At 37.7% G+C, this 14,429-nt stretch overlaps 1 protein-coding gene across 14 annotated transcripts in view; it reads right to left on the bottom strand.

The window, feature by feature from the left end:
* Positions 1–2,775: 2,775 nt before the first annotated feature.
* The window catches only part of GPBP1 (GC-rich promoter binding protein 1), a 39,832-nt gene continuing 28,178 nt past the window's right edge, over positions 2,776–14,429 (bottom strand). For 13 of the 14 annotated variants that reach the window (XM_050716519.1, XM_050716518.1, XM_035553623.2 and 10 more), the window contains 7 exons: positions 13,684–13,750; positions 12,011–12,195; positions 11,071–11,211; positions 10,425–10,589; positions 7,664–7,848; positions 4,492–4,594; positions 2,776–3,728 (listed from right to left, as the gene is read on the bottom strand). In XM_050716519.1, coding sequence (XP_050572476.1) covers positions 3,570–3,728; positions 4,492–4,594; positions 7,664–7,848; positions 10,425–10,589; positions 11,071–11,211; positions 12,011–12,195; positions 13,684–13,750 — 1,005 coding nt within the window. In that variant the 3' untranslated portion in view covers positions 2,776–3,569. Of the gene's footprint in view, positions 3,729–4,491; positions 4,595–7,663; positions 7,849–10,424; positions 10,590–11,070; positions 11,212–12,010; positions 12,196–13,683; positions 13,751–14,309; positions 14,375–14,429 lie in introns of those variants that run through there. The other variant, XM_035553634.2, reaches the window with a different exon arrangement.

Below are 14,429 nucleotides of genomic sequence, written 5' to 3'. Positions count from 1 at the left end.
ACAGTAGCAGAACAATACTGGCAAACTGTTTGAAGGTATGATGTCAGGTGTTTGGTGTTTTTTTCCAGTCTTTGAAGGTGTTGCCTAGATGGCAACACACAGAGACAAACCCCCGAAGTCACTTTCAAATGTTTAAGAAGCACAAACCTCCTGATAGAAGAAAGCTGTTGATACCCACCAATGTTTCTCACAGACAGACCGTCTCACAAATTGCTGCCAGTGGCTCCCTAGCAAATGAGTTGCCAGCTACTTCTAGGGAAGGCTGAACAATAAGATCCAGGGAACAAAAACTTCACTCAAGCTGCAGTACAACTCACTGCTGAGGCTGCATAAGAGCACGAGGAAACTGACCAGTTAGTCAGCACAGTTATCATCCCAACGAGCCAACAGTTCTTGGTGCACGACAGCCATAATCCTTCATGAGATCTGACGTTCCATGCTGCTGAGTAAACTGCCTCACTGCCTAGCAGCAAACAGGCCAGGAAAAACAGACAGCCTTGACTCACTCCTTCCAGTTTCTAGAAGCCAGCAGTTTAAAAGTACTTCCTGAAGAACAGAAGGCATAGGAATCACTAAAGTTGAAGTCTCTGTCATAAATAAGAAGCTTTTTTTTCCCCAGAGGTAATTGCGTAGGAGCACAAAACTTCATTTCATTCATACTTGGTAACATTTTCCAAAGACTGGGAATACAAGCAGCAAAAGTCTACCTAGATTCTTGATTGGGTCCAATACGCACCAATGGACTACTTCATTGTAATCAGCACTCTCTTCAGGAATGTTCAGGAGTGGTAGCTTCTTTTACCACCTGAGAGAGAGAAAGGCCTTGCACAAATAGGTGAAGAAGGCCTCCAGTCATTCCAGATGAGGTAAAAGCCCCAGCACCCTACTATAAAAGGTACCCTTCAGAGCAGTAGACACTGCACACATCCATTGCCAACAGGTCAGCAGAAGTGATTCAGTCTTCTCTCCTTTTAAAGAGGGATGGAAAGGCGGTGTCAAGAGGAAATGATCAATAAAGACAGGATTAGAAAGAGAAACAGAAGCAATTACTGCAAATCCTACAGCAGTGCCATGACTGCATGCAGTACTCATTGATTACATTCATTGAGGTCAAGCTCTCCAGGCCCAATACTATCAAATTATCTCCAGCAGACAGTCTTTAATACCCAAAGCTTGAGAGAACATGCTAAATGAATGGACAAACTTAGTCCCAACAACTTTTTAAGCTGTTAGGGCAGACATCCTTGCTGGTGTTGAGCTGCTCAGGCAGAAGAAACAAGCATGTATCCTGTGAATGGAACATGGTTCAGGTACAACAGAAGAGAAGGGCTAACTACTAAAATTGCCCTGGGAAAGGAACAAAGGCAAAGAGGGAATTTACATTGATACATATTACAGAATTGAATTTCATTCTGCTTTACATCCTCATGCACAAAACGGAGGGATGCAGTGTAAACAAGTGCCTTCATGCATGTTATGAAACTAATACATGAAAATAAACTTTCTTTAGTTGGGAAGTGTCACTCAAAACAAAGTGTTTTTATTAAGGGGGAAAAAAAAAGAGGACCTGTGTGTTACTCAGCATTGCTGTAAGCAAACATATCATAAGGCAATCCAATTCCCCAGCAGAAGCATAAAACTTCCCCACTACCACCTCTTACAACAGAGAATGACAAACTGAAGTAACAGAGCAGACTGATAACTAGTTAAGATAAGGGTTATGCAGACCTTTGATGCCAGCTTCTGAGCCAGCATGCAAGGTCAAAACAACTTCGTCCCCAAAGGGTTAATTGTAGAGATGACACATCATTAAACTGAAGACAAAAACAAGTTTATGTACCACTGAGATATCAAGGCTTACTTAGTAGTAAAATTAGTGTATTTATATGCAACTAAGTAGCTAGGATAGGTAGAAGATACTGTTGAACAGATGCAACAACCAAAAATGAAAAAAAAAATGGTACAAAGGTGTCAACCTTAGTTAAAAAAAGCAGAATGGAAAGAGAAAGAAGGTGTTTAAGGCATACAAGTAGGAATGACTTCGTTATTGATACAGCACTTTTCTCTTCAAAAAAACATTTATCCTCTGAAATATTGACAGGAAACCACCATATTTCAAAACATCGTGCCAAAATTACCTAGAACAACATTTACATCTGTTCCAAGAAAAAAAAAAAATCTTCTTCAATAGAATCCCTTATTTAAGCTAAACCAAAAAAAAAAAAGTATGTCTTTGGCCCAAAATTGTTAGATGCCACGTTATAAGTCTTTTCCTTAACAAAAAAAAAAAAAAAAAAAAAATCAAACATGGACAAAACCTCATCTTCACAACTATTTATGCTTTAGAGCTTAAAATTGTGAGTTACTTACTATAAAATAGTGCAATTCAAAAATACCTTGAAAGAGGAATGTCTACATATAGGCTGTTATAAATTTATGTGACACCATGGAGTGCAGTTGTGCTTATGGATTAATGCTACGTAGTTTGTACAACCTTGCAGAACACATTTAAAGCACTAAAATGATCCAAATAAAACTGTATATAATACAGTATTAGCTTTAAAATGTGTAAGAAGTTTGACAGAAAGCAAGCAAAACAGGTGCTTATTGCATAGACACACTTCTCCATTGCTGTGAAAGCAAGATCTGGTAATAGAAGTATTTTTACTTCATTCTGAAATGCAGTGACTGCTGCTGGAGTACATTTAACATGTATGCAAGCAAAATTTACTAGTTTTTAAAACAATACCCTTGATGCTATGCACTGAGACAATACTCTGTAAATCAGTTTATTTTCCATGTAGTGGACAAATCCAGTCAGTGTAATTATTTTTCCGCATGTGAATGGTAAATTCAAAGTGCATATTTTTCCAAAAGAGTGGGTTCATTGTGAGAATACTGGGCCTTGCAATACTCTATAAAGCTCTCAATTTAAAGGTTAGTTGTAAAAATTTGGAACTGTAACATCAAGGTTCTTTTCCATTAATAACAATGACTACACTACAATGGCTAAAGAGCAATTACGTGTGGAAGAAGTAGAACAGCACAACAGCTCAATTAAGGAAAAGAGTTTTAGTGCACTTTGCTCATTTTAGCCAACATGCTACATTGCCCTTTTTGCATACAAAGTGGACTCTAGGATTTCCATTGTAAGAAAGAAATGACCTGGCAAGCAAAACAGAGTGTCAAGCTGCCCTTTTTCCCCCTTATATATGTGGACATTTTAAGACAGAAGCTTTGCAAGACATTACACAATTCTTTTTGTTTTTATTATTAAATGAGAAAGTCTGATTTGTTACATTGTCACATTGCTAGTTAGAAATGCTGCAGTGATGAAGAAAGTCAACGCTGGGGCAACCCAAGTCCTCATTCTACAACATTCGTTAACAAAGAAATATAGTAATGTTCAACACACCCAACACAACATTCCTTGCTTTCTTCAGAAAGAAGTCCCATCATTCTTCTTCTAACAGGGTATGTTACTACATAACTTAGATTTTTTTTTTTGATAATACATCCCCATATTCTCATGAGATCAAAACAAGCTTCTACAGATGGTACAGAAATCTTCACACATCGTCATCATCTGACGTATCAGTGCTGCTCGTTTCAGAATCCTCATTCTCCAGAGCAGGTTTGAAAGTGCTGTTTTTCCAGGGGCTAAATTTAAAATCACAGATGAGGCCATTTTTCAAAATGCCATTTTTCCGGAGGCCATTTTTTTGTAACTGAAACAAGAAAACATGATGCATTTAGAGAGAAAAAGCTAAACACAATAATCTGCTGCATTTCAGTGTTCTCTACATCTTCGTCTATGGACTACATTAGATCCACAACACTACCTGTTATATACACGCACAAAGGAAAATTCACCTGAGAGCCTTCAGTTTTGGACCTGCATCCAAGAGCCTGCAATCAGACCAAGCTAAGCTTCTGCACTGTACAAGAGTTTACCCTCTTCCCATCTACCTCCTCAGATATTTTGCCCCAGTGATCCCCCCCACACACACACAGTCTCTTCTGTGATGCAGTCCCTTTTTCCAGTCTGCTATAAAAAAAAAAAATCAAGTCTAGATTGCCCATTCAGACTACATTACTAGTGAATTTTGTGTCCCTCAATTTACAGCAAAGACAGACAAGGAAGCCACAATAAAATCTTGCAAGAAAATTCCCTTTCCTCTGGCTGAGCTGAGGAACTGGAAAGAGTGTATAATTCTGCAACTAGCAATAATGAAACTACTCAGAAGCCCTCCCCTCGCCTTTCCTTGATATTTTGAGCATAGGCCGTCTCTAAAATAAGCACTGCTCCCTGTATCTTTTTAAAGCCACTGTTCTTCTGAAAGGGCAAGGGAGGAAAGAAGATAGAGGAAAGGAAAATGGTACTAAAATGGCACTGACCCTAACCATCAGAATTACTGGAGATCCTGCTCAACGGTAGGTATCTAGGGCATCCATCTGTAAGTTCATCACAGAGTATTAACTTAGCATTACCTGTTCACTAATGACTTGGAATTCCCTCATCTCATCCTCTGTTAGTGGAGCACACGTTTCATCATTTTCAGTGTCTTCCTGCCAGCCCATCTCCTTTAACAACCTTTAAAATAAAGAGGACAACATTAAAGAATTTCTGCACACTCAAGACATTTCAAGCTCTGCCTATACAGATATGTAAAGAAGTGTAATAAATATATTAGCGCACGAATCTTTTTTAAACAGCCTTTTAACCTACTTTTATGTAAGAGTTTAAGAAAAGATAAATAAAGCACAGAAGTTCAGAAGTCTTAAGGTCCTTCACAGCTGACCCTGTTCTGACACATTTGATTTTAAAAGCTGCCAAAACTAAACAGTAATACTTAAATCTACGGAACACATAAGCATACATTCACTCCATCACATGTGCATATCAAGTACTACATTTCCTGCCATCAAGTTTCACATACAAAATAGACCCTGCCACCTCTGCCAGTCCAGTGAACATACCAACACAAATGCCAAACTTCCTATTATCTCACTCCAGCATCTTTATTAATCAACTGACAGCATTCCCAGATATGGAGGCTTTTAGGATAAGCTACCCAGTATCTGGAGTAAAGCCTTATGGAAAGCAGCCTAGAAAAACCCTCGCTTTCTCCTAGTCTGTCTCAATTGGATGGCTGCTGTCCAGAACTGCAGCAATAAAGCAAGCAGAAGAGAAAATAATTTGGACCATATGCAAGTTTGGCTTTTGATGCATGGAGTTTCTCTTGAAAGCTTATCTGGTGTTGTCACACCACAGTCTTTCCAGCCCATTAAACTGCATTGTCGGGTTATTTATCTAAGAAGTCATCCAAGGTAAATGAGTACAATGAAGAAACCTTGGCTACACAATGGTATCTGTCATATTCCTAAGGTTCAAGCTGCAAGAAAGCAGAATGCAAGTCGACTTCCTTTTTAAGGCAAGAAATCTACATAAGATGGAAAAGTAAGAATACATTTCTTTTGCATAAGTGCTTTGGTGGAACCGTAGCGTGCCTCCTCAAAAATGGTGTGGAGAGGCAAAGATGGACACTGAGGAAATGGGCGTTTTTTTTCCTGTATAACAGAGCAACCATGACAATGCTACCGCTGTCCCTCCATGGGAGCCAAAAGAAGAGATGGTTCTTCACCTCAAACCCACAGTATCTTCTGCATCAAGTCACAGAGACAGTGCACCTGGGAGAAGCTGCATTCCTCTTCAGTAACAGAGGCATGATTCAGAATGCAATGGCCTCCTATTGTTTCTACATTTCTAACACAATGCTAGTGTCAGAGACAGATAGGCTACCATGTCTCACCTGACAGCAGATGTTGATATTACAGCACAGACAGACCACAACTAAGAGTGAGTTTTGGGATATGGGCAGGGAAAGAAACAGACACATTCCTCTGGTGATTTAGCTTGAGATATCAAAAAATGCAATAATCAAAGTGTTTTGGCTGGTGCCAGAAGTGGGTCAGCAGTATCTGCATATGATGCCGGTGGTTTTAGATGTGAAGACACTGTGGTAACATGGTTATCTGATGAAGACACTGTGATATTTAATGAAGATGGTATGTGTTCTTGCTGCAAAGTTTTTGCCAAAAGGATTAGCATCTTCCCCTGGCAAACCATTTGCTTGTCGACCTCAAATCTTAAGGAAGTAAAAGCTATTTCACGAAAAAATAAAGAGGCTTCTAAAAGTATATGCTAGAACTGGTGCAGGAAACTGACACAGAGATGAAGAACACTGAATATATTAAAATAAGTTAGTTAGCACAGAAGTAGTTAGATGAACTCTAGGTGATGAAGCCTGCCTGATACTTCATTTAGCCAGATGTCCGCAAGAAATGCCCTTCAGTGGAACCCTCCCTTCAAAAAATTCTAGGTCCCAATAGAATAAGGTTGTATTGCAACATCATCTGAAGTTAGCAGGACCACTGTCTCTTTACAGCCACGTTAGTTCCTAGGACAGTTATGAGGGTGAACTGTACTAAAAAAAATTACATTTCAAATTAGGAAACTTAACACCAACAGGATGAGTACATAATCGCTGCACAGTGGAAACTTCCCTAGTGGAAGGAAAGCCAAGAAGTATTCTGCACAACATGTGCCAGTTCAGTTATTAGGCATCCACAAGCATCCTGTGAGTTAAGCTGGTCACTTCAAGTCCATTTTTCTACTAAAACTCCTACCAAAAGCACTGTATATACACTAGAGGACAAAGCCATGGTAGAGACACACAATGTCTCCAGGATACCACAGAGGGAAGCTTGCCCAGAAACCCTATGAAGGCCACTCAAAGTCATTTGAGTTGACAAGTGACACTTAGATTTGACTCCTACCTTATAGTCAAAAACCAGAGTCAGCAGCCACTAGCAGTCCAACATTTCTGTCTCCATAGTCAATGGGGTGTGCGTAGGGAGCAAGGGAAATGGAAGAACAGACCAGACTGCATTTCACTTCCAACACTCATACCAAAGAAGAGACCAAGAAAGTCTCCTCTACAAGTACTACAAAAGAAGTTGTCTAGTCCAATGTATACATACAGTCTATCACTGGAAAAAGATGCTGGGTTTCTTTCGTTACTAGAAATGGTAAGAATTTAACAGAACTCATGACAAGCTCACCTCCAGAAGGAGTTATGATTTCTCAGCAGCACCATTCTCATCTCTACCAGCTGCTACTGCAGTTACTTCTTATGAGATAACAGAATTATGTTTCGAACCTTTTTGAAGTTACTTTCTCCCTTTCCATTGAATTGTCTTGCAATATCGCTATGTCAAATAGTCAGTTATAAAAATAATCCATTTCTCTAACAACAAGAAAAAACTCAGAGTTGTACATAAGATGCAGCATTTAACGTCTTGTTAATACTCATAGCAATTACATGCATTGTTCCTCCTAGGTATGCGGATCAGTTTGCTTTATTTGTTTATAAGGAAATATATCAAATATTTAGTAAAGCAAGTTAAAGATGCCGGTACACAAGTCAAACAGAAACAAAGTCTATTCCGTTCTACATTAGTACATGTCTATAAGTTAAACCTTTTATGGTACTATTAAGTATTTTGTGTTCTCAGTTTTCAGATGCTGAATTCTGAGCTGGTAAGAATATGAGACATGCTCACTTACCATGAATAAACATTTTATATAAGAAGTACATACCTATGCTCTGCCTCAAGCGAGCTTGAAAGAACATCTGCCTGAGGTAAAGTTGAAGATCGAATGATCTGTTGAGATGGAATTGAAGCATTGCCATTCTCTTGAGGAATTTCATTTTCAAAGTTTCGGTTTATATCTCTCTCATGATGAGGACTGTTGCTGTTACACAAGTTAAAGGAGTCATCATCCTGTCAAAATAATTATATGTTACAGAGTTTACATGGAAATTCCACTTACAAGTAAAATGCTGCAATTCACTGATTGTTTAATTTAATTTTAAATGGAGATATCCTATACTACAGAGGGTAATTCTGCTCCTTTTTTCAAGGGTTTACAATACATAGATGTTACAGAAATCTGAAGTTATACCACTGATTGAGTAAAGTAGAAAGCAACTCCCTTGCTCTGCCCAAACGTTGTAGAAAAATTTTAAAAATCTCAAAAATTCAAGCTTATATAAGCTGTCTTTCATATTTTTACAAATAGTAAATTATCTGTTGAACTTACAAACAAGGTTCCTTATTAAATAAATATCCTGTGTCAGGCAAAGTTTGAAAACATGAGAACTCTTATGCTTATTTGGTTTAAGGGGCAGGTCACAGCCACCATATCTCAACCAGCAAATTCACCTGCCACAAGTTCAGAAAAACTCCTTAAATTCAGACAACAGCTTACCCTACACACAGGCACACACCACAGAATTTCACAGGCTGTTGTTTCAGCAATTGTGACTTACTAGCCATGATATAAGAACTAGAGAGAGAGAGTTTATTTAGAAAGCAGATTTTGCAGATTCACTCAAATATTAAAAGCTCTTTTATCCTATAAACCTGAGATGTTTCTTTTTATTCTACTTTTTCAGCAGGTTGCAATTCTTACTCAGTAATTAACCAAACAGACTCAGAAGTCTTAGCAACTATAAAAATAAAGGAAAGTATGATCATTATCTAGCTAGAACATTTTTTTAAACAAAAGCCCCAGACTTGGCACACAATAGCATTATCCATAGCAGAAGGCAATCACTCAATCAGCCAGTTCTGCACTTGTAAGAAATCATATTTCTGAGTTCATCACCATCTTTCCCCTCCCATTCAGAGTTATCGGCTTCCAGAAATTTTAGAATGTTCACCAAAAATTTCTTTAAAAAAAGTATCCCAGTAAATCTATATTCAGCTGTCAAATCATTAACCTGGAGAATGTATCTCAGACTATCAGAGAAAATTCATAAAAATATCAAAGGATTTTACCATACTAGGGCAAAATAGTTTCCTCAAAGCCTGTCTCAGCTATGATCACAATTTGCCTCATTATTTCAGAGGTGAAATCTGTCACTGCAGGCCTTCTAATTCTATCATGTTACAGAACACTGTGGTGCAGTTATCTACCTAATAACTCAGTTGCACAGTACATTGCCTACTGATGATCATTTAAATGAATGTTGAAAGTAGACAACTATTACAGTTACATGCCTTGTTAAGCTTTAACATCTTTTCACACCTGTTAGTGAAACAAGGTGCATGCAATCACTAATAAATACTCCAAGCTACACATTACATACACCTGTCCAAAGATATTATGGCTTCCACTTCTAAACACCTTTTTTTCCTCCCAAAATACACTGATTCAGAAAATGAGCTGTGTACAGTGGTACAATCATATGCATTTGACGTAAGTACCATGAAGACAAAGAACTCAAGACAATTTTGTGAACAGAAAGTCCCACCGTGTTCACAATATTTTGAGAATTCTAAGCTCATGACAATGTTTCCCAAGACCTTTTAACCTTAACATTCCTTAAACAACATTGCACTCAACACCCATCTCAGGGTGCTTAGCAACAGAATGCCTAAGAAAAAGATGAAGACCTTTCCTAACTGATACATAGTTAAATTGTACAATCCCATTACAGCAAGTTTTATTTTGCCTGAAATAGAAACAAGGTCAGAAAAGTCAGTCTTACTTTTACAAGCAATGCACAGTTGCACTGTCTCTTTTTTCGTATCTCTGAATCTGCGTAACACTTCGAGACTTTTTTTTTTTTTAATACTTTTACCACTCAGATGTGTAATCACCTCATCCTGAGTAATACATTACTTACGTTCACTTGAACTACATGAGGTAATTATGCTTATGGCTCACTGGTGGCAGGTAGCACAAACATTAATGTTCTCAGGTGCCAGCCAGGCACTACATATACAGATCGTGAATGAAAGAAACTTGACACATTAATAATATATACAGTGTAGGCCTCCAAGTTCTCAGTTCAGAAGCAGAAACAGGTTCTTTATATAAACATAAATCAAAGTATTGTTCCTACAGTAAGGCCAAGAATAGAGATGTTCTTGGCATCTAAGATTCCAATTTAAATTCCTGTTTGATTCCAAAAACAATTTGAGAAACAGAACCAAGTTTTTCCATTAATTGCTTTGCAACATAACTAACAGCTGAGGTGCAAAATGCTGCCCTCCAGAAAGATTAGGTTAATGTACAAAGATTCTTTATTCTTTTTATTGTTGCTAAAGACAAGGTATGCACGAATTATTGATATGTAGCAACACACCCTGCAGAAAGAAAAAACTACATGCACTGGAGAAACAGTAGTATTTGGAGCAATTTTTAAAAATTCATCAAAAGGTAATTCCTTTCTTACATTCAAACATCCAAGACCATGTCTTAACAGCTGGCTACAGACAAATGTAATGTATGTTACGTTCAGTCTGTAATGTGTTACTGTGGGATCTACAACAGGTATGAAGAAAATTACCTTCTCTTGCCCAGCATGATTCTCATCTTCATGTTCTTCTTCCACTCGATCTCGTTTCAATGCTTTCAAAAATTCACTCTTCTTATCAGTTCTCATTCTTGTCAATTTTGTTAAACGAGGCTGACCAACTTTGTCAACAGGGGATGAAGAATTTGACCGATTACACTAACACAGGGGGTTAGAAAAAAATAAGACTATTAGAAGTTCATTCATTTAGAGAAGTTTGAAAAAAAGACAGTTTCTCAGGAACTTATAGTTTGGGGTTGTGCGTATACCCCCAGTCAAAAGCAGAGGGAAAATATTTGTATTTAAATACATATGATTCCTGCATCTAAACAAAGAGATACAGATTTATAGAGTACTGCTAACAAACAACAAACCTTCTGAGGTATATTAGCAGTTTTAAAAGTTTAAATTTATCAAGTTTATGCACCCTAGTGCACCATTTTTACTACAAATCAAACCTACAAAGCAAATTGTGCAGGACTTAAAGTCCGGTGAGGTAGCTTCTGTTTCCCCCCTCTCATATAAGCTTCCAAAATATACACTTACGTCATATAATTCTGCATAAAATAATATTCACTTATCTAATCAAGCAAATTAAAAAAACCGAACTATTAGATTAAGAATACAAACATTGCTTTACCTCTTTCACTGAATTTTGTGATACAGGAAATGCCTTGGCAGTTGATTTGAAAGGAACGAAATTGCCAATACCATATGCAGATTCATGAGGAAATGGATTTCCAACTTTATTTTCTTTTGCTTGGCTTTTCCACTGTGAAGGCTAAATAAAAATGTAAATAATCATTAACAAAATTATTTCCATCAATCTTCAGAAAAACAACTAAGCAAAATGAAATCATAACTACAACCATAATTTAGAGCAAACACCTGTTTTCTTGTAGGACAGAGTCTGTTTATGAGCAACTCATCCTCTCACAAATACTGTTTACACTTTCTATATAATGAGTTAAATTCAAAAACAATTATCACTCTCTTATTTTGGTTCTTAATACATCAAATGAGACTCTTTAGCAGCTGCATGTGATGTTTTTAATGCAGTAAATTCTAGAGTTAAGAACAGCTCCGTCAGATGCTCTCAGTAGCACAGAAAAAATCCCCCCGAAAAGATGAACATAGGAAGCTGCATATGGAAAGGGACCAGAACAGTTCTAGTGGATTGCAACATTATCTGTATCAATAGTTGGGATAAATTCTGAAGGTATTTTTATGCCAGCTATAGCTCTCCACTTGGTACCTCTTTTTCTGTTAAAAAATAAACACAAAAAGCATTGCTATTTTGTAAGTTCAAAACATCCTTTTCACTTGGACATTTCTCACTTTTCTCAAAAATGGTAATGCAATAAATTGAGATTCAATTACAGTTGTGTTTTTTTTTCTTTTTTTTTTTTTTTTAAGTGAAAAAGTGTTTCCACTTCTGAAGTATGTGGCAATTGAAGTGTTCAACACCTGAAAGCATACTCTACAAACAGAATTCCCAAGGGTGAAATCAGCACATTTTGAATAAGAGTACGTTTCATTTTCCCAGCATGTCATTCATGCCATTAGTATCCAAAACTCACCTTTGTGGGTGGAGTGGCAGGTTTAGGGATTAATCCTTTATAAACACTTGTGCCAGTTCCATTTTTTACTGGCTGTGAATGAAGACTTCCTACTACAGGAAATCCAGATATCTGCAGTTCTTTTGTATTGCCCTTTTTAATGACCAGCATTCTTGGAGATCTAGATTTAGGGTTCAAAGGATATTCTGGAGAAAAAAAGAAAAAGCATGCATGTGTATAAAGTCTTAAGTTTCTATTTCGTAAGGTACTGTATAGCCACGTGGTCTAGAACAAACAGGCATAAAGCAGGAGCTTAGTCTGGTGATATTTCCACAAATACCACACTGTACAAATCTGGCTAAACTGAAGTTCTTTTCTATTTTCTACAACCATCATTTGTAAAATAATCCTACTTGGCAATGCAGGAATTTTACTTTCAGAAAAGATGTTCTTCAAAGAAACTAGTTATACAGTAATTGTTTGGAAATCTAAAACCAAATACTATTAGTTGATACTAGACTAGTCAGTTTGAAGGGACCTCCAGTCCAGCTGCTCAGGCACAGGCACTTGGGGCTAACCAAAAGATAGAACACTACTGAGGGCATTGTCCTAATATCTCTTGAACACAGACAGGCATGGGGCACAAACCACCTCCCTTTGAAGCCTGTTCCAGTGTTTGATCACCCTCACGGTAAAGAAATTTTTCCTAATGTCCAGTCTGAACCTCCTCTGCTGCAGCTTTGTGCCATTCCTGCACATCCTGTCACCAGTTCCCACATAGCACAGACCGGCACGTCCCTCTCCACTTCCTCTCCTCAGTAAACTGTAGAAAGCAATGAGTTCACTTCTGAACCTTTTCTTCCCCAAACTGGACAACCCAGGTGTCCTCAGCCTATCATCACAAGACCTGCCTTCCAGCCCTGTTCCCAGCTCCGTTGCCCCCCTCAGGATGTTTTCAAGGGCCTTAACATCCTCTTTGCATTGTGGAGCCCAGAGCTGCACACCATATTTAAGGTGAGGCCACACCAACACTGAACATTGAACTAACAGGAGAATCACCTCTTTTGACCGGCTGTCTGTATTGTATTCAGTGCACCCCAAAATGTGATTTACCATCTTGGCTGCATCTTCAAAAGACAGTATGCCTTTCATATTTCCCTTCAAGGTTACTAAAGGATTATTACTTGCACTTTAACCACTCAATTTATAGCCAAATGTTCCACACTGAGGTCTTTATAAACACGAGAGAAGAGATGACTACTATTCCAGACCATGGCAATGACCATTTTATCTCCATGGCATGGTTTCTCTCCAAGCTCTTTAACACCTGTAATCAGTCAGAAGCATTCTTTCACCAAGTCTTCAGCTAGCAATCACATCACTAGTTTAGGTGACCCACCTGCAGTACATTTCCTCTTGGGAGATAAATTCTTGACATCTTTCCAAAAAGATGCATACTTGTTGGGGAACAAGAACCCTAGTTGTGGCTACATCTAAAGACCAACAGATTGACATCCAAACAGAAGCATTACCTCTCTTACAAAAAGATACGTTGTAATGACACTGAAATTTCCACAATTTTCCTCAATCTCTATCTGTAACCTTATATACTAAAAGAGATGTCTATGTTCCTAATAAAACAACTTAAGATCTGTGCTGTATTTTTTGTACTTAAAAACATCAGAAATACTCACCCCACACACCTGCAGCTAATGATTTATTCTGGTTTGGTTCCCTCTCATATTCAGGATTCAAAGATGGCTGAAAGGAAATTTTATCATTAAAAAGAAATTTTAGAAGTCTTGAATTATAGAACTAATGAAATAAAGAATCATAACAATATCAGAAGTATAACCTCTGCTGTCCAAGATTTTTAAATGAAGACAGACTAGAAACCTCCCCCTGCAACCCAAGTATATCAATGCTCACTTGTTTCTCTTCTCCAACAAAAGATCTCAAGCACCAGTCAATACCATTATATGAACTGTCCACAGAAAGGGAAAAAAACACACAGTAATGTATGGTTCTTTGAACAGTAAGCTCACCCTTCCTCTTACATCCTAAAATTCTAGGTTGAATGAAACCTGGGACCTCCAATGGCTGGTAGCAGAAAAACCACTTTGTTAGTACTTCAGATTTCCAGTAAGAGAACTGTGTAGAATTTAATACATATACATGCCACAGCAAACTGTGGTAAAATACTATAAGCCTAACTGTAGTTGCACCGAATCATTTAAGTGACAGTAATAAAAATACAATGATAAAAACTGGAGATTAAAAGAGAAACAGGTTAGTGGAGAAATGACTAACACCCCCTTACCTACAGGAAGGGTGATCCCTTATATGATGATCTGTAATTGGTGAAATCTCATGAAGTAGCTTGTAATGGACAAAATGGCACTTGCGGAAACAATGAAACCCTGTTTATTATAATTACAAT

Source organism: Cygnus atratus, chromosome Z (genome assembly GCF_013377495.2).
Source record: "Cygnus atratus isolate AKBS03 ecotype Queensland, Australia chromosome Z, CAtr_DNAZoo_HiC_assembly, whole genome shotgun sequence".
Taxonomy (NCBI): Eukaryota; Metazoa; Chordata; class Aves; order Anseriformes; family Anatidae; genus Cygnus; species Cygnus atratus.
This window is presented reverse-complemented; position numbering and strand designations above follow the sequence as displayed.